At 29.4% G+C, this 20,131-nt stretch overlaps 2 protein-coding genes across 4 annotated transcripts in view; both read left to right on the forward strand.

Annotated features, from left to right (window-relative positions):
• The window catches only part of LOC123292426 (DNA-directed RNA polymerases I, II, and III subunit RPABC3), a 107,288-nt gene extending 98,096 nt beyond the window's left edge, over nucleotides 1–9,192 (forward strand). Inside the window, exon 4 of one of the 2 annotated variants that reach the window (XM_044873079.1) lies at nucleotides 9,013–9,192. In XM_044873079.1, the coding sequence (XP_044729014.1) occupies nucleotides 9,013–9,130 (118 nt within the window). In that variant the 3' untranslated portion in view covers nucleotides 9,131–9,192. The remainder of the gene's footprint in view (nucleotides 1–9,012) is intronic. The other variant, XM_044873080.1, reaches the window with a different exon arrangement.
• A 3,166-nt stretch (nucleotides 9,193–12,358) lies between these two features.
• On the forward strand, nucleotides 12,359–18,930 carry LOC123293356 (serine/threonine-protein kinase VRK1). 2 transcript variants are annotated; one of them, XM_044874146.1, is made up of 7 exons: nucleotides 12,359–12,406; nucleotides 12,488–12,775; nucleotides 12,845–12,914; nucleotides 12,973–13,169; nucleotides 14,758–14,974; nucleotides 16,269–16,439; nucleotides 16,975–18,930. In XM_044874146.1, the coding sequence occupies exons 2-7, from the start codon at nucleotides 12,557–12,559 to the stop codon at nucleotides 18,240–18,242; spliced, it is 2,142 nt and encodes a 713-aa protein (XP_044730081.1). In that variant the 5' UTR covers nucleotides 12,359–12,406; nucleotides 12,488–12,556; the 3' UTR covers nucleotides 18,243–18,930. The 2 variants fall into 2 exon arrangements, with proteins under 2 accessions (XP_044730081.1, XP_044730079.1); XM_044874144.1 differs by having other exon boundaries at nucleotides 12,374–12,775.
• Nucleotides 18,931–20,131: the final 1,201 nt, after the last annotated feature.

Consider the following 20,131-nt stretch of genomic DNA (forward strand, 5'->3'; position numbering starts at 1 on the left):
AAAAAAAGCATACTGATATCTTATACCGTTTTGTTTTATTCCAATTTAAAAATGCATAACTCTTATTTAATCATTCTTTATAATATAATGAGTATTATATGAACTATCTATATATCGGAATCTGTATGACCTTTAGATTTAGAAATAGAATTATGTAGTGCATGCAACAACATTAATAATAAAATACTCATAGGATAGTACAAACATCACATTAGAAATGTAGGAAAATACGAACTATACTGTCTATTATATTAATTAGATGTATAAACTTACCTAATATGGCTTCCCAATTATATATTTATTCATAGATATATTTATTTTTCTTTTGCATAATCATTTGGAAATAGTATTAAGGAAAATTATTTTTCTTGTATTCTATATGCATCTAATGAAATTTGTATACAACAGATGCCAGTTAACAGAGAAAAACTTAGCTTGCATAAATTAAAGAAGATTTTATATTTTAAGGATTCTTTGTTTAAATATATTTTTATAATTTCTGAATTTTTTGCTGTTGAAGAATTACGGCTCTATCCATCTTATTAAGGAATCCGTTTTGAAATTACATTTCTGCGTTTATTTTGTTACCAATCGAGGTTGGGCCACTTTTATCTAAGAGCTAAAATTTATAAACCGAAAGATCCGTACGGTTGAGTCAACATCGGAAGGTGGTGAAAAATATCATTACAATATAGGTCTCATCTATATTTTTTAAGGTTTCACTATATCCACTTTCGATTAGCAGATACTTATAAAACGAAGGAATTGTATTGTTTTCCAAAAGTAAAAGATCTGCCACTTATTTCAACTCTTGCCACTTGTAACCCAGAGCCTACAGCTTTTCAAAACTGGGCTCTATGAATGGAAAACGAATTATTCAATATGACACCTCGTTAAATTTATTTCATTGGCTGGAAAATTGACATGCTATTTAGCCACTCTTCTAGGCCAAAGCCAGAAAATGAGCTGAATTATTTATCATGGAATTCCACAAATTAACGCTCGAAAAAATTAATAAAAAATAGATTAATATAATTGAAAGCTATAACTTCTTTGTTGCGTGCAATATCGAATTTAGCGGCACTTGTAGAAATATTTATAAGCATCGAATGAAACGGCGCTCGTAGAAATATTTATAAGTTTTATATCTTTTCATGATAATTATTTATTTTAAATTGCTTTTTAACAACTATGTGATTGAAGAATGCTGTTTTCATGATATTAATTTGAGTTAACAATAGGAGTACACAATGAGTTCATCAAAGAACATTTTTAAAAAATATAGACTATACACTGAGAAAAATGGATATCAAAATCTACGAATTTTTATTATGCGATCGGCCAAACTTAAAACAGGAAGTTGAGCCTCTAAAAAATTATTATGTTGTACTATATACTTTATTATTGCGAGCCTCTAATACTTTATTATTCTATACTATAATTTTTATACCATGTAAACTAAGTTTAGTCCCAAGTTTGTAACGCTTGAAAATATTGATGCTATGAACAAAATTTTGGTGTAGGTGTTCATAAAATCACCTAATTAGTCCATTCCCGGTTGTCTGTCTGTCGTCTATCCGTCTGTCATCACGATTACTCAAAATTCGAAAAGAGATATCAAGTTGAAACTTTTATAGCGTGCTGAGGACGTAAAAAGTGTTGTAAACCGTTAGAGATAGAACAAAAGTTTAAATGTAAAAAATTTTCCTTATAAAAAATTAAACAACTTTTATTTGAAACATTTTTTCGTAAACATCACTATTTACCCGTGAGAGCACATATTATGCGCAAATTGTATAGTATGTATTATATGAGTACATCAGTTATATGTGTGATATTTATGTATGTGCAATGTGATAGAGTAATCAACACTGTCTATACATGGTATTTCAACAATTAACTCAGTCAACTATTTGTTTTCACTTGTTTATTTTATAGAATAATTTTCATTACAGCCTATGAATAATTTTTCATTCTTTAAAAATTGTTGTAGTGTAACATAATACTCTCTCTTGCAACATAACAATTTTTTGGAGACTTAACTTCCTGTTTCAAGTTTGCTCCTCAGCTTAATAATAATTCGTAGACTATTAAGAAACTATTGCCGGAACACTCATATCAATAATATAATGAAAAAATATAGAATATAATAATAACTTAAAAAAACCCGCGCACGGCGTTAAATTCAATTTTGCACGCAACGAATATAGTATTTGAGAGCTCACTGTTATGATTAAGAATATTGCATAGGTATTTTACTCTCGTCTATACAGTTTGAGTTTCGGTGCCAAACTATGTTTCAAAAGAGGACACATTTTTATTGAAAAAATGTATATGAATAAAATAGAATCAGATTAGACAAAATAATAGGAAGTTCAACTACAAAGTTTTAAAAACGATCAAAACTTTAAAAAACATGTATTAAGGGAACCTACCACCTTGGTGAGTAGAAAAAAAAGAAAACTTTTTAAGATGAATATCGTCACTCCTACTGTAATTTCAGAAAATACAGAATGTTTTGAAAATCACGAAGTTAGGTAAACCTAATGAAAAACACCTTTATTTTGATCGTAGAACCTGAAAATAATAATCATTTAAAAAAAATACATCTTTGATACATTCCGCGTTTTCGGCCACCACATGTATCTTTAAAATGTACAGCCAATAACCTGCCATCTATTCCTGAAAGACAATTTTGTTAAAATCAAGTCGTTTAACCATAATCTTTCGTGTGTCCTATAGAGTGAATAACCATGTACATTCACTATTTTCTACCACAAAAACCTCAATTTTCTTCTTACAATCTAGTTTTATTAAACCATTTTTATGTTAGTTAGAACACGAGTCACTTCATTAAACATATCATTCATTAAACAAATTATTACACAAGGCTTATGTTCCCGTCGCTTCCACCATAACAATGGTAATAACTTTAATAATTATAATGGTTCTTCGTTTGTTGGAAAATCTGTGTAGGAGGTTAAGAATAATCTGATCTGACTAATTTGTTTTAACAAATCATTTGTTGTGAGAATTTTTAGATTTTGTAAATGACCCTGCAAAACACAAATATGATAAACATGCCAATAGGTTTACAAAGTAAACCAATAAAATGTTTTCAACTTAAAAAACAACATCTTTTACAAACTTTTTTTGTACGATGATTTAGTTAAAAAACTAGTATGAATAAATTATAAGGTTAACGATAAAATGTTTCCAAAAAAAAATTTTCATGAAGATTATCTTTCTAATTTCAATTTTTCTATTATCCCTTATCGGCTAAGAACTTGAGTTGATTTTCCAAAGACCTTGTGCCTCAAATTAAGACCTCAATAAGATGACTCTTTACGTATAGAACAAATTTTACTTGGATTATTTAAAAGCCCTCAAAAGATTTTCAGCTGGATTGTTTAAAATGGGCACCCGGTATATCAATTAAACAGCCATCTTGTAACAACACATACATAGAGAATAGAATGTATATACATAAACCTATAAATGTTAAATTAAATCTATTATTAATTAATTTATAAATTAATTATGCAAATATCGATTTTATTATTTATTTTACATTTTATGTTTATTTTATTGCTTATAAAATAATTCATATAATTAATGATATTTGGGGGTGGCAGACCTTCAACTGTCAGGCAATTATGGAATTCTGGAATGTTAAAACCAATATTTATAGATGTAGAACCAGTGTACATTTTGGCAAGTCAATTTTTTATAGTCCCGGTGCTCATCAGCATACATTAACACTCATAAACAGATCTATAGGAATTGATGAAAGAGAACGTACTACTTACAATAATTTTCCAAGGAGACTTTTCTAATTACAAGAAGAAGATAACGAAGTTGTTAGACTAAACATAGCTTATCAATGACAGCACAACGTATTAATTAAGAAGGAGCATAGTAGGTGGAGGGGACATCTAAATCGACTGCAGCGCTGTTATTTTATAAAGTTTGCAATAAATCATGCGATTTATTTAAAATACGACTAAGTTTTTGATAAAATAATTTGTTCTTTTTATACTTTAACATTATGGTAAATCTAGTTATCTTATTTCTGCACTTGTACCTCGTAAGGGACTGAAAAATGTAATAATTTTGAGTAGCATGAGGGAAATAGTTCGTAAATTCCGCGTAGCTAATATATCAATAAATTCATTTTCAATTTTTCGAAACAGTTACAATTGTTGTCTTTATCATGTTTACTCAATTACTATGATAAAATCATCAAAAACCGGTAGCATGAGGGTTACCGTTTAGTAAAAGAATTGAAAGAAGTTTCAATTTCTAAGAAGAAAACTCGGCTATATGCTTTGAAGAATATTTTGAAAGTACTTTGCTAAACAAAAATAAGTAGATATCATTTTAACTCGCAAATATCTCTTGTCTTCAGTCAACACGGAAATACTTTTCACGTCTTCTAAGGTAACAATATTAAATTTTCCGAGCACCATAGAAGAGAGCTCACCGGCTATGGGAATTTTCGTAGAACAACAGCCTCTCAACTGTGTATTCTTGAAATAATGAATTGGCAAAATGTATACACATTTACAAAGTAAAAGAAAATTACTAGACTGAAGTAAACACGTTGATGCTGAGGCTGTTGATGTTCTTATAACAAGTAAATATTTCTTGACTCAAATACGTAGTACTAACTTCAGAAATTAGACTCTTTAGTGTCGCAATTACAACTGTTGTGATCCAAAAATAGATTTTTAGTGTAGGCCAGCTCAATCATAGCCGAAGTTAGCTTTTTCTCACACCTACACTAAGGTTGACACTGCTCCCGTGAAAATAAAGAAAACTACTTTTTTAATAGAGGCTGCTGCCTAAATGGTAAATGCTGCACTGGGACTCTTAGGTATGTCCAGATATGTGTGGATGTAGGTACCTATAGGTGAAGCATTCTGAAAGTATTCCCTTCCCATCATTAAAAATTTCCCTTCTTGTTTCATCGATATTAATGACATAAACTTAGCAGTGTACTTTTGTTTTTTAAACAAATAGCTCACAAAGGCAGGCTTTCTCTGACGACAGTTTAAAATATATCCAACACTCAACGGCGTTGGCTAAAACTCTAGCCTCGTGTATTCGGGGTATTAATGATAATTTTAGTACGAGATGAGAAGGTCATTTGCGTTAGTTTTACAATATTAAAAAGTTAATTATCGTTAAAATTAAAAATATTTAGCAATTTCAGCATTTTATTGAACATGTGATGTGTATATAAATACATAAACGTCTGAAAAAAATATAAAAATTCATTATCAGTATTCACAATTACACATATAAATAAAATACATATTTCAGATTATACTTTTAATACGTACTTTTTAGTTTTAAAAAAAATTTTAATAATAGGAATTATAATATATGTTTGATTAGATAGTCTTTGTATACTCGAGTGCATTAAACATGAATCACTAGATCACTGTTTACTTGTTAACATTATTATACAATGTGTTTATACCAAACATAGCCAAAGAATTATTACACGCGTATACTGTTTAAGCCTAGTTTAGTGATAAGAATAATTAAAATGTTTTATACCTTTCTACTCGGTTGTTGTATATTTTTTTTGTTGTGTAAGCACGAAGCGCGTGCTATTTGAATTCATTTATATTTAACTACAACATCTTATGTGTGTGCGTGTGTAGTACAATATGACGAAAAAGAGAAAGGGAAATATAGAGAAAGAGAATGCAATGTTTAAACACATTGTAAGTGTATTGTCTGGTTATAGACTAAGAGATGATGACAGAAGACGTTCTCCCATTTTCTACTAAATGCCTTCTTAAGAATTAATAATTAACCCTAAAATATGAAAGACATAGAGGGGTTATTGACAGCTGTACGCTTGCACGTCATAAGGTCTTTTTATAAAGAATTTTAACCTTTTTCCTTGATATTATATTGCCTGCCTTTGTAACATAAGGTAGTGCAAACAAATTCAACCTATAATAATTGATGGCATGCAATTCACAACGGCGAATGGGCTCAAAGGGTTATGTAAAAATGAGAAAAAAAATAGCGCATTTCCATGCGAAAATGCATTTCGATGTAAATCATTAAAGTTTTCATCACAAAAAGACTCTGCGAAAATTGGCACGCGCCCCTCGTATAACCAAGAGTGAAAAATTTTGTGATAATTCAACATTCAAACAACAATTTTCGAGATACTAAACTTTCAATGATTTTGACACAAGTGATAAGACGTATGAAATGTTTCTAAACGTTTATAAAATTTCAAAATTTACAGCTTTTTGAGAAATTCACAATTCACGGAAACTCATTTGTTTATTGTTAATAAGAATTGTGAATAGAAATTTAGTATTTAGTATTTAGTATAGGTACGTAATAAAATAATAAAAAAACGATTATTAATTTAAAATACAAATATTCTTTTGAGAACACTTGTATTTTTATAATTTTTTATCTTACGTAAGATTTATAAGATTCGTCCCTACCACTTTTGTCAGCAAAAGTAAGAAAAAATTGAACTCCGGCTCTCCTTAAGCCTGCTTATACGTAATGATCCCCAATATGTTTTTGGTTTTGTGCCCTTTTAAACTTTTATTCTATTTATCAAGAACTAACATTTCAGAATTTTTCAGAAAATTTTATTTGGGCCACTTTTCCATAAGGAACGTGTGGAAAACTTTCTAAACATTTTAAAGTTTTACAAAGCCACTTTATAAATTGCAAAATAATTGTAATGTTATACATTTCGTAGAATACATTTTACAAAAATGTCTGAATATACATATAATTAATAATTTTTATTATTTGGAAATTCATTATAAAATATTCTAACATGTAATTATTAATTAAAATATTAATTAAAATATGATAATAATTCGCATTGTTCATTTTATGACAGCACTTTAAACTAACATACAAAGCTTATATAATGCAATTGTTTAACCTTGTTTGAATCATTTTTATCTAATAAGATCGTATGGCAAAATTTTGTATTGACTGTACTTAACTCGCATTATGAGCATTTTACTCACGCTCAATTTTAAACATACATAACTTTTATTTTTCCAATGCGATATGTGGTTGAAACTTTTTCTATTGTTATATAATTTTCTTTTTTTTCGAATAAATGCATTTTTCATATTTTTTCAACCTATCAACAGTGTTTTTTTAAATTTATTTGTTGCAAGCTCTTCAGAAATTGTGAGAATTTATCTCATCACGAGTGTAAAGGTGCAAGCAAAAAAATATTAAAAATAAAAAATTCTTAAAAACGTGAATTGCGAAAAACTGACTGACTGGCTAAAGGGGGGAGTCTTACACTTACAAAAATCGATTGATCAAAAACTTACATCTCAAGAAACAGGCCATTTCCTACGTTTTTTGATCCGTAGAATCGATCTTTCATTATAATTCGCATTTTATGATTTTTTTTAATCGGCTTCAGCTGATCAATCAGATGAATCAAAAACTTTTTCACAACACCCTGTACATTATTCAATCGAATTAATAGTATTTTATTGAATTAATTAGAGTCAATTGTTATCTCAAATTATATAAGATTTTATCTCTAATAATAAAAAAAATGCATAGATACTATTTTCTTTAACATAAAATAAGTGTTTCTTTAATTTTAGTCATTAAAGTGGTTCGGCTGTCACGTGACTAGTCAACTAGGAAATTCTTATGACGTAAATGTAAGAAAATGCTCTAAAAATATCGTAAACTAGGTAATTTGTATGACGTAAATGTAAAAAAATGTTCTAAAAATATTGAAAAAGCGTTAAAAACCAAAATTTTTAATAATATTTTCTTTTTGGAAAGCGTCGTAAGGTAATGTTTGTTTTTTTTTTTTGCATAAACCGAATTTGTGGTAAATTTTCTTCATCTTTCATGATGAAAACTTTTTTGAAGCTCATTCGCCGATTAATTATTTTACAATTAACATTATTGTGAGTTATTCCATAAGGTACTATGTTAAAATCACAATTTTAAAATGAAATAATTCAAAATTTTGCCCAAAAGGGGCCTCAAAACTGTGTTTATTGTGATGAAGGGAGTTTGAATTATCATTTTTCTCAAAAAAAAAGGACATTCACTGTACTTGCTCAAACAGCCGAACCACTTTAACATTTATTATAGGTTTTTTTCTTTTTCAACAATTATTCAAAAATAATTGATTGGTCGCAATGGCAGTGTGGTTAGCTGGTTGTGTGGTTTTAATATCACAGCCACTATCCGCCCTGTCGATGTGCCCTTTCAAATTTATATCGATGTCAACATAATTTTTTATTCTTTACATTTTGACCATAAACATACCATCACAAATTATCATTGATTTTTTATATTCATAGTAGCATTTACATAGGCAGAGATAATTTATCGAAAAAAATGATAGCAAACCAAACTGCAACCTGCACTTTGATATCGAAATGACTTGCAGCCTTTTTTTTTAGCATATTTCAAATTTTTTTCTGGCCTAATTAGTTTCCTCCCGGGTAAACTATGATACAAAAAAATATTTCAAACAACAAATTGTTTGTTTTTTTTACATGGAACATTTTTTACATTTAAACTTTTGTTGTATCTCTTACGGTTAACAAGATAGATCCTACGGACCCAAGACCGCACAAATTTTTATTTTTAACTTCTTTAAGTAAGCTTTAAACAATGCAGTCGACAGTTTTTATGAAGATTCTTTGATTGGCCCTGGATTCTGAGGTATAAATCTTAAGACTATATTCTAAGTCTAAGATTCTCTAAGATCTCCAGTAAGGTATTAAGTTGGAATCAACAAAATTATGTAAAATAAATGTTTAATAAAGACGCTTTGGACTGCTACGGATTTAAAAATATACTAAATCAATGAATTTCCAGTTATTATTATTATTTTTTATGATTGTAAAAAAACAGCAAAATTACAATTCAACAAACAATGACTAAATTTATTATACTTTGAACAAGATGAAAAGAAGTTAAAATAATATACTAAAGTTATGTATAAATTGTGTGTTACAGAGCAGCATACGTTTCGTTTGGAGGTCTTCTGATGAGACTTCAAGGTGACGCCAACAACTTACATGGATTCGAGGTGGATCAACATATGTACTTGCTAATGAAGAAACTAGCCTTCTAAAAAAATCATACAAATCATGATATTCACTTAAATGTAATAAAATAATTAGTTGAATCAACTATGCTATAATAATATGTACAAATCATCATACATTTTCATTTTGTTACACAATTTTTTATTAATTGTAATTGTAATAAATTAATAAATTGATTTTTATAATAATATATTTTATAACTGGCTTTTGGATTTGTGTATTTATATACCAAAAATAAAATTGTTTTTATTTATAAGATTTTAATTTTTTTTTTTCAACTACAACGCTTGAGAAAGAGGCATAAAGAAAATAATACCATAGAGCTGTATAGACATAAGAAAGACATAAGAAACGAAGTAAGTGCGATTTTTAACAGCAGAGAAAGAGGCAGAACTAATAGACGTTCTTCCTTCTCTATCTCGCAGCCAATAATAAATATCACTACAATCAAGCGCGCATGGGGCAACACATATTTTGTAGTCGTAAAGAGTGCGATGAAAACGACATCTAACTAACCTAATGTTGGAAGTCAATTATTTATTAAAAAGTAGAATTAAAAAACTGGAGATTATGTTTAGAAGAGAGTTGGGCTGCCCTCATTGAAAAAAACCTCAAAATTTGTTTAAGATATTCCATTCTAGTTTCGTGCTTCCAACAGTACCCTGTACTTATGTATTATGTATTATGGCTAGAGGGTGTCGGTTATTTGCTAATTACTTAAAAAAGCGCTTGAAAAATCACAAATATTATTTTTTTCTTAATTTATCAAAGAAAAAAATGTGTATTTTGCAAAAAAAAAAGTACGTTTCAAAGCACACAGTTTAATTTAAGTAGTTCGATCTTTTAATTCTGCTTTAAAATAACTTATTTTTATCAAAAATTAAAATTCGAATCGATTAAATTGTACTATTAGGCTCGAAAACACACTTGAAGTTCCCAAGGTTGGCCTTGGTAAAATAACTCAAGTATAATTAAATATTTTGATTATATTTTATATAAAATACTAAAAGCATATCCGATATCAATTTTTATACAATTCAGACTCAAATTGTGAACGCTAAAGAACGTTGAGACACAAATAAAGCCCTTGCTTGGTCCTCAGTCACCCTTTAATGAGAAATTAATATCTTGTAAGGTAGGTAAAAGGTAATATCTGGTTAGGTAAGTCAATTTTATAAAGTTTCAAGCAAAAATTGTTATATTCTAGTAGTGTAAGATGCGCCGTTAGAAAAATATTCCCTCATCTGTTAATTAAAACCAATAGAGAAGATTCTGCCATTCTACGATGACGCGTTAATCCAATATTAGTACAGTAAAAGATGTTACAAATAAAGGAAAATGAAAGAAATCGTTCGCTTTTTGCTAAAACCTCATGGAGTGTATTTTTTAGGTTTCAAATATCATTAGTAAGGAATGAGTTGGTTGTGAAATGTTTTTCTATTTGTTAATAAACAATAAATTGTTAATCAATCAAACAATCAATGTTAAAGTTGACTTACAAAATTAGTAAATAGGCAACTTGAATTAAGTATCGCTATACATGTATAATAGTTTCCGATTATTTGACAAACACTTACGTCATTTACGTCATACAAGTTGCCTATTTACTAGTTTTTTATCTGACCTTTAACATTGATCGTTTCATTGAATTAAAATTTTATTTTTATTATTTTTAGTTTATTAATAAATAGTAGCATTTGCACCACTAAATAAATCATGCCTTACTAATGATATTTAACACCTAAGAAACACATTCCATGGGCAAAATGCGAGAGGTTTCTTTCATTTACCTTTATTAGCCGATTTTTGTAACATCTTTTACTGTACTGACGTATTCAAAAATTATTTAAGACATCATGTTTAAAATGTTATTAATCATTTGTAAAATATGCTTGTATGATTTTTAGAACAGAAAAGTCAAAAATACCATCAATAATTGTTACTGACTACAATAACATCAAATAATGTTGTAATAAGGCGTTTCCATCGTACTGCCCATCGCGGTTTTGTCTTTGTCATTCTTAATTCAACATATGGGATAGCAATGATAAAATTTTCAGAATTAGGCTTTCGCGCTCTCACCTCTCTAATTGGTTGAAAATTTGTATGTGAGTTAAGTTAACGTCAAGGAATTGCCTTTAGGGAGTGTCAAATATTCAGCAATTCCCTTTTTTTATGACTCTACAGCCTCACTAAATTGAATTAGAAGATTGAAAATTTTTATGGTACCTAACCGAGTTAATGGTAAACAAGTGCCTTTTGGTAGTGGTAACTTCTAGATTGTCTTACTAAAATTCTTCGAATTTGTAATGCCATGAAAATAGTTTATTGCCAAAGGAAAATAAATAGACGAATTTTGCGATAACTAAAACAACTGAAAAATTTCAGTGGACAACGAGACTACATTAACATGTTTACAAATCAAAATGTGAAATGTTAATCTTTTCACAAATAAATTTTAGTAATAATATAATCATCAACGGTGAATGTCTAGTATTTCAAGTTCAGTCCAATGAGTGTAAGTATAATAAGTAAGGCATAGGTACTAAGGTAAATATTTTAGCATTTAATTTTCGTTAGTTTATGAACTAACTGGAAATAGATTACGAGCTTGAATCGAAATAGTCCAGTTCTTGATCTTCGGGAAAGTATTTCAACAGAGAGTTTAAAAATGATTGAGTGGTGATTAAAAAGCGCTCGCCTCAAAAAGAAGCGAGTGCATGGCAAAGTTGATGCTGGAAGCTTTTATCCAAGAACATATATATTAAGAACATGAAATCTCCTATGTCGAATTAGACGAGTTCAAGTCATCGAAATTGTTCAATTGATTGATACAAAGTACGCAGCAACCGACTCGCCCAGATAGGCGCCTTTTTTCTTGTTACCCTTTCCACTCTAGTTTGCATCCTTATTTATATGTTCTTGCCTTTATCGAACTTATCTTACAAATGGGCTCATTGATAATTGTTAAGAAATACTCAATTTTTACAATATTTTTCCAAAAATGACGAAAATTTTCTGCTTGAAATGTTAGTTCAACAATAAACTTTATTTAAATTTTGTTTCGCAGCTTTTAAAAAAAATTATGAAAAATAGAAAAAGCCTGAAACGGCCTATTCGACTATGGTTCGTTCTATAATTATGTATAGGTCTGTGATCTGTATACTGTCATTATTATTCTATGGTAGTAGATAGTAGTTCATATTCCCTGTCGGTATAGAGATAAAAGCAAAGAGCAACAAGTTTGTTGTTGAAATTATAAAGCTGATATTTATTATTCAATTCGTTATGTTTAATTTGAAGTGAGTTTAAATTTAAAGTTATTTGACAATTATAATTAAAAGTTTTCATTTTGTTAACGATTTTCTGTATTATTCACTTAGTTTTTACACATAAAATGGTATAAGATACAAAATATTAATAAAAGGTTAATTAAAAATATACAAATAAAAATGCCTCCAAAGTCAACTGATAAAAAAGCGCCAAACAAAAAAGGGGCAAATGGCTATAAACTACCAGATCCAATACCTGCTGGCGAGGTACTTACCGATATTGCTAAGAAACAATGGATAATTGGGCCGTCAATCGGAGTTGGAGGCTTTGGCGAAATTTATTCAGCATCAGTACATAAACCAGGCACAAAAACATCTTATAATTATGTTGTTAAAATTGTAAGTTTATATATTAACAAAACAACAATTTTCAAATAATTAATCCCCATTAATTGTAATTGCTTTTAGGAGCCTCATGGAAATGGGCCTTTATTTGTTGAAATGCACTTTTATATGCGAAATGCTAAATCTAGTGATAGTAAGAACTGCATATCTAACATACATGAATGTTTATTTACTACGTAATTTTTTTTTAGTTGATGCCTGGATAAAGAAAAAGAATCTTCCATATTTGGGAATGCCGCGATATATAGGATCAGGATCACATGAATGCAAAGGTCAGAAATATAGATTCGTTGTTATGGAAAGATTTGGTAAAGATTTATGGTCTTTATTTTTGGAATCCGAACGCGTTTTCCCAGTCGCAACAGTATTTCGTATTGCACATCAAGTAGTAAGTAATATACCTGAATAATATATAAATGCTTTCTCGCACTACTTTATTAAAAATAATTATGAAATGTCCGGCTTTTGTGTAAAATCGGTCTAATTTATATTCGTTTAAGTATTAAATCACCAAAAACTCTTAGAAGTTTAAAAATAACTTATTTAAGTTTGGAAAAAAATTGGCAATTTTTTTGTCTATGACGTTATTTTTGGATTGATTGTATTTGCTATGCATAACATTTTTAGTTGATCCAGGCTAGTCGAGTGTTTTGATCTTCATTTTCGTTTGAGTTACTGTTAACCTCTAGGAGAAGTTCACATATAACCTATGTTTTTGACATTTAATTTTTACTAAAAATTTCACAGGTCTACAAAAAACAAATTTTTTGTCAGCTGCATGAGATATTTTTGCTTAATTATATGTTTTAGAATGCGCTGATTTCAGAAGTGATGGCCATTATTCTCTATCACGTAAGGTTTTTTGCAAATTCAAAAACAAAAAATTGGTTAAAGCACTCGTTTATTAAAAATTATACAGTAGCCTGTAAGCATAGTGACATTCCATCTTTCTTGGTATTGTCTCTCGATATTAGTATTTCTCAAAAACTTTTGCACTACATCCTTGAACGATACCCAAGTTTTTGTTTCTTTCTCATTCATACTTTCCATAAAGAGGTTGTGGGTTAAAAGCCTTCTTATGTCGGGGCCAGTGAAAACTCCCTCTTTCAACTTTGTTTCTGACAGCTTCGGGAATTTTGTACATAGATATTTAAAACAGTCTGCATCCTCTTGTAGTGATTTTACAAATTGTTGCATCAACTCCAATTTGATATGGAGAGGTGGCAAAAAAACTTTTTCTGGCGACACCAAAGAAGTATTGATAACATTTTTATCTCCAGGTTTTAAAGTTTCTCGGGGTGGCCAATCACATTTAGTTCTATGCTGTTCTCTGGCCCTACTATCCCATAAGCACAAGAAGCAAGGGTATTTAGTATAGCCTGCCTGCTGACCCAAAAGCATCGTGAGTATTTTGAAGTCCCCACAAACCATCCATTAATGGTCCTGATATTTGATTCTTTCCAAGATAATGGTCAAATTATTATAGTTAGTTTTCTTCCATTTGCACAGAATACCCCATTGGAAGCGAAATTAATATATTTTCATTGTGCAATATTAATACTTTAAGACTAGTTTAATATAATATTACTATAAAATATTATATAATACTACTTAGAGACTAGTTTATGTTGTTACTAATATCTATAAAAACCTATGTGATAGAATGTTTTGAATATTTTTCCTGTTTTTGGGAGGTCAAAATCTATAAGAAAATGTAAAAAAAATTCTATGCAGTTTTTTAGTCGCAGACCTGTGTTATCAACTAAATTGAGTTTATCGGTTTTCTATCCCCTTAATGTAATTTAGATTGCCATTAAATATTCTAAAAAACGGTATAGAATATATCAAATTTTGAGAATTAATCAGTAAAATGGGCGGATATAGTCAAGTTTTTAATAAAAGCTATGACTGTAAACATTAACCCAAATTTTTTATGTATTACTGTATTTAAGTAATTTTTATTAAAATTATTTTAGCTAAATGTTTTGGAATATATTCATAGTCGAGGATACGTACACGCAGATATCAAAGGAGCAAATATACTTATGGATATAGATGCTAAATTACAATATCAAACGTACTTAGTTGATTTCGGGCTTGCATCTCATTTTACTACGAAAGATTTCAAACCCGATCCTAAAAAAGCACACAATGGTACAATTGAATATACAAGTCGAGATGCTCACCATGGAGGTTTGTACAAATATTTAAGGAAATACTTGATCTGAGAAAGTATCTCCGGTACGCAATTGGACGGAATTGTAGAACCATTTTAGGGTAATTGATTGGCAAAAAGTTAAAACTCTCTGAAACAAAAAGTTGGTTAGCGAATAAAATCGGTTAATATAATAAAGGAAGTTTAGTGGAGGATATCTTAGGATAACTTGTCTCTAATTTACGATTTTAATGTTATATAAAAAATTATCTCTAAAACAGTAAAAATAATAGGGAACATTCATGAAATTTAAATTTCGTTCAAAAATTTTTTTTTCCGTAACTTTATGGCTGGACATTTCAACTAAACCATTATTTTAGTAATTAATATATTTTTAATTACTTAAAATTAATTAATAAAAGTACAAATTCAGTGAGAAAAATTCAAAATTTCTAAAACGGGAAATTCAAATTTTTAAACGAACGTGACATCATAGTACTGGCTTGTCTTTGTTGACATACTGTATGGTATTAATTACTTACATTTTGTATGGTATTACATTGATTTCTATTATTCTACGAGTTTTTATTAGAAAACTTAATGATAACGAGTGTAAATTCTTTTTTTTAAGGGTAAATTATACATTGAACTGTCACCAATTGACAGATCACGTACTTATACGCTATCAACAGAGAGCGCCAAAAAACTGCGTTTATATATCTCAAAATTATAATGTATTTTAAATATTTTTTTACACCTAATCACACCATTTTTTAGCAGTATTTATATTTTTTACTTTGTTATAACTGACTGGGAGGTTGCGGGTTCGAATCCAGGCAGCGACAGTGTGAACAAATTATAATTAATAGGGATGCAGAATTGATCACATTGTCGTCGCTTGGATAAGATTAACAAATAATGATGTGGGTGGCCTCTGTTAAGGCATATGTCAGAGATACGGAGGTTAAACCCCATTATTATTGTTAATTTAAAAAAATTTATGTCGTATAATATGCTTTCTTAGAAAAGTCGCTAAGGATACGGAACTCTAAAGAATTTTTAATTTCGTCTAAAAATATACTTGTCAAATGGTCTCAGGTGATTATATACTATGGTATCAAAAATCTAAATACTATATAAAAAAATGAAAAGTTCTGTTTCATTGAGTACTGAAGTTCCCTTTTTGTTTGGAATTTAATATGTCAAAAAGTTGGCAATTGGTATCTTGATAAAAAAATTTTTTCGCGATTTCTTAAATAAAAATTAGCACGAATAATTTACACCTATTTGCACTGCATGAATTAATAATTTTAATCTCATTTTATTTTTCAGTGTTAACACGACGAGGAGACATTGAAATTTTGGCATATAATTTATTACAATGGTTAGGGAATAAATTACCCTGGGAGGAAAACTTAAAGGATCCTGTAAATGTTCAAAAACGTAAGGAAGAATTTATGAGCAGTATAAATAATCTAAAATCAACATTTAAAAATTTACCAGGTAATTAAATATTTACAAAAAATAACAAACTAAGAGTATCCCAGATTTGTAGGGCTTTACACGAGATTGAAACTGCGGTATCGTTTCCGAGATGAAGTCGGTACCTTATCGTTCAAGACAAAAAAAAAGAGTCAAAAATTATAAAAACCAAAATTCATAGTTCTTTAAAACAACTTAGCTTTTTTTCCCAATTTTGAAACGTAGATATCACCATTGCAAAAGTCTAAGCTAGGTTTAACTGATTACATATAAATTAATATGTTGAAGAAAGAAGAAATGATAACTTGAATAGAATGAAGAGAGACATAAGTAATTTTAATCGAATCGGGCTTCGGCGGAGTCGAATAGGTTCGTTTTGACGTTGACACCATCTCTAATATTTGATCACAAAATCATCTTGATTATTAGTCCATATAATGTTTATTGATTAAATGGAACAATGATAGTTTGTAAACCTTAGAGGACTAGATTAAGTCATTCCAAATTTGTAATCATTTGCAGCTTTTTTAAAATACCGTTTATTTATTCTTTCCAGTTGAACTCATAAAACTATTTGAGTATGTCATAGCAATGAAATATGATACTGAACCGGATTACGAAAAATTATCAGATATTTTTCAGAAAGGTTACAGTAAAAATGCGGAATCTATGGACGGTGATCTCCTATTCATGACACCGCCAGTACCAAAAACTAAAAGAGCAAAAAAGCCAACGCCATCTCAAAAAGCAGAAAAATATGAAACTAGTACTCCTAAAGAAGATACAACACCACCTAAACGCAAAATTCGTACTCCTAAAAGTGCCACTAAAAAACCAACAAGTGCTACCAAAAAAGATCCCTCAAAAGAATTAACACCACAATTAAATAAAATTACATTTGACTTAGCTGACTTGTCCGGTTCCGATGATAATTACGAACCACCGGAATCATTGAAACGTCAAGCCAATGCTAAACAATCTCGAAATCATTTGAAACGTGTACAAACTGATGAGAAAACTCCAACCAAAAAAATTGAAAAAAGTCGTCGAATAAAAAGTGATGACGATATTGATGAACCAAATGAAGATCTCAAGAAAGTAACCAGAACTAGGTTAAAACGAGCACAAAGTGTTGACCAACCAGAAAAACTTGACTTGTCCGATTTCGATGATAATTGCGAACCACTGGAATCAGTGAAACGTCAAACCAATGCTAAACAGTCTCGAAATCATTTGAAACATGTACAAAGTGATGACAAAACTCCAACCAAAATAATTGAAAAAAGTCGTCGAGTAAAAAGTGATGACGATATTGAGGAACCGGATGAAGATCTCCAGAAAGTAACCAGAACTAGGTTAAAACGAGCACAAAGTGTCGACCAACCAGAAAAACTTGAACCCTCGCCTAGATTACGTAAACGTATTGAACCAAAAAAAGAAACTAACAAAGTAAAACAATTATTAAAGTCTAAAATGAATTCATCAGATGCGGAAAATAAGGATAGTACAATAGAAGTTGAAAAAAGTGATTCGGATATCTTCCTTTCATTTACAGAAGAAACTAATGCGTCGTTAGAAGATTCACCCTTGATTGTCAATCGTCGTCGAAGTTCAAGTCGATTTCATCCGAAAAATATATCATCATCACCAGTGAAAACATCCTTGTCAGATGATTCACCAAAAAAGACGTCTAAACGAAAAGTATTAACTACTACAGTAGATAAAAATGAAATTTTGAAAAAAACCAGAAGTGGTCAAAAGAAAGCTGCGGTCGATTGGAAGAGCTTTCCAACAATACAAAATGGAAGAACAGTTTCGAAATGAACAAGTGTAATTATAAGTTCTCTAGAAAATCAAGCGCGAGCAAAATTTCGTACGAATTAAATTTCCAAAAATTGTATATTATCAAAACTTTTAAAATGATTGTGTTAAGAATTATAGATAGTAATCATAATTTAGTTTAACGCTTAGGCATGATGCGTTAAGTACTTAAAAAACAAAGAATGTGTGTTAATATATATGGTGTGTGTTACTCCGAACATACAGTATGTTTTTTTAAGAGAAATAAATTTGCTTCAAGCAGAAAATTTTGGGTGTATATGAGCACATCTTACGCAGGCATTAAACTTAACCTATGTTTTCAAGTACAATGAAGAGCTCACTCTACGCCATAATTGGTAATAGGTAGATGAACTCTTTAAATTAGAAAGTTATAATTGATTATAAAGGTAACAATTTTCCGCAAACCGTACAGTTTAAGCAAAAACGGACTGAAAAGTTTTAACCAAAATTGCTTTTTCGTATCAAAATTATTATTTCGTATAATTGTTTTTGCGGAATCTTGACACTTATCGAAAAAAAAGTTCTAATATAAGTGGTTTGTTTTTCTATAAAGAACGAGAGAACGAGAATGAGAAAACGCGCAAAAAGATCAATTATTGTCTAAATTATACGGTTTACAAAAAATTTTTCGTGTGAAACATGGTCTTCGATCAAACTTATTTTTCGAGTTTCGCGTATATGTCAAGTTAAAAAAAATATCCTATATATTACTAACTTGGGTGGTCATTAATTATTAAGAAAAAGCAGAGATTGAGACAAAACTAAAAAATATTTTTTCATTATTTTTAGAATCAAAATAGCTTGTATATGTCACAAATGTCATGCATTTTTTTTAATTTTCAAATTTTTAGTAATTAAAACCATCCAATCTTGTTTTAAAGACGATGAGAAGTTTTATCATGACGTCCTCCAATATACAATGACTCACTCATTTGAAATTAAGCTGCGCCAAAAAGAGACTGAATATAACATATAATTAAAATGTTAAAAATTGAAACAACCAAATACTCATAAAATTGGAAAATTTGCGACGACATACTAACACTCATTGTGGTTGCGTGTCTCGCATTACCCTAGACCCGCCCCGGTAAACAATATCCAATAGGCTATTAATAGGTTGTTAAGCTTCATTTTAAGATCAAAATTTTTTTTAAACTGCGTTTAATTAATTTTTATACAATCGTTTAGTTTTAACATTTGAAAGGTTCTATTTTTTTCCGTAGATCTAGTTGCAAACCTTCTAGCGTAAATTTTCTCTAGTTAGGACTAGAACAACAAAAAGGGTTTCAAAGATTTTTTTGCAAATTATTGTTTTTCTATATAACATCTATTAAATAGAAAGCCATGTACATTTTCAATAAAATCATATACTATTTACTAAAATATGAATTTTATTCCTATGAATGAAAGAAAACAAATTTAATTTTTTTCTACAAATTTATTGTAATGTTTTCTGGCCAATTAACAATTTCGAACAATATGGCTAATATTAATACACCAAAACTAACAATGAGTTACATTTAAACACTTGTTAAAATTATCTGATTGTTTGAATATGACATTGGCTTTGATTATTCAATATCAGTCGTTTTCTTTGAAATGTCGTTCACTGTAGACAATTAGCAATTCCATGCATCGTTAATATATTCCTTGTTAAGAAATAATTATACTGGAGCTGCTAATCGCCTTGAGACAGCGTCGAAAGGTTACTATTATTCAATTTATTATAAAAGATGGATTATAATAGGTCATCGGTATTGCACTAAATATAATTATTCATTAAGTACGCCTTGTATAGACAAGTACCTAAATACATTATCGTCGATTTGCGAATTGAAAGAGCAGAACTCTAATGATCTGATACTCAAGTT

Source organism: Chrysoperla carnea, chromosome 2 (assembly GCF_905475395.1).
Source record: "Chrysoperla carnea chromosome 2, inChrCarn1.1, whole genome shotgun sequence".
Classification (NCBI taxonomy): domain Eukaryota; kingdom Metazoa; phylum Arthropoda; class Insecta; order Neuroptera; family Chrysopidae; genus Chrysoperla; species Chrysoperla carnea.

Bases quoted from the DNA above. Each gene is read 5' to 3' on its own strand.
- LOC123293356 (XM_044874146.1), top strand. From the start codon at position 12,557: ATGCCTCCAAAGTCAACTGATAAAAAAGCGCCAAACAAAAAAGGGGCA. The intron at 12,915-12,972 runs GTAAGAACTGCA...ATTTTTTTTTAG, and splicing joins AAATGCTAAATCTAGTGATA to TTGATGCCTGGATAAAGAAA. The intron at 13,170-14,757 runs GTAAGTAATATA...AAATTATTTTAG, and splicing joins TTCGTATTGCACATCAAGTA to CTAAATGTTTTGGAATATAT.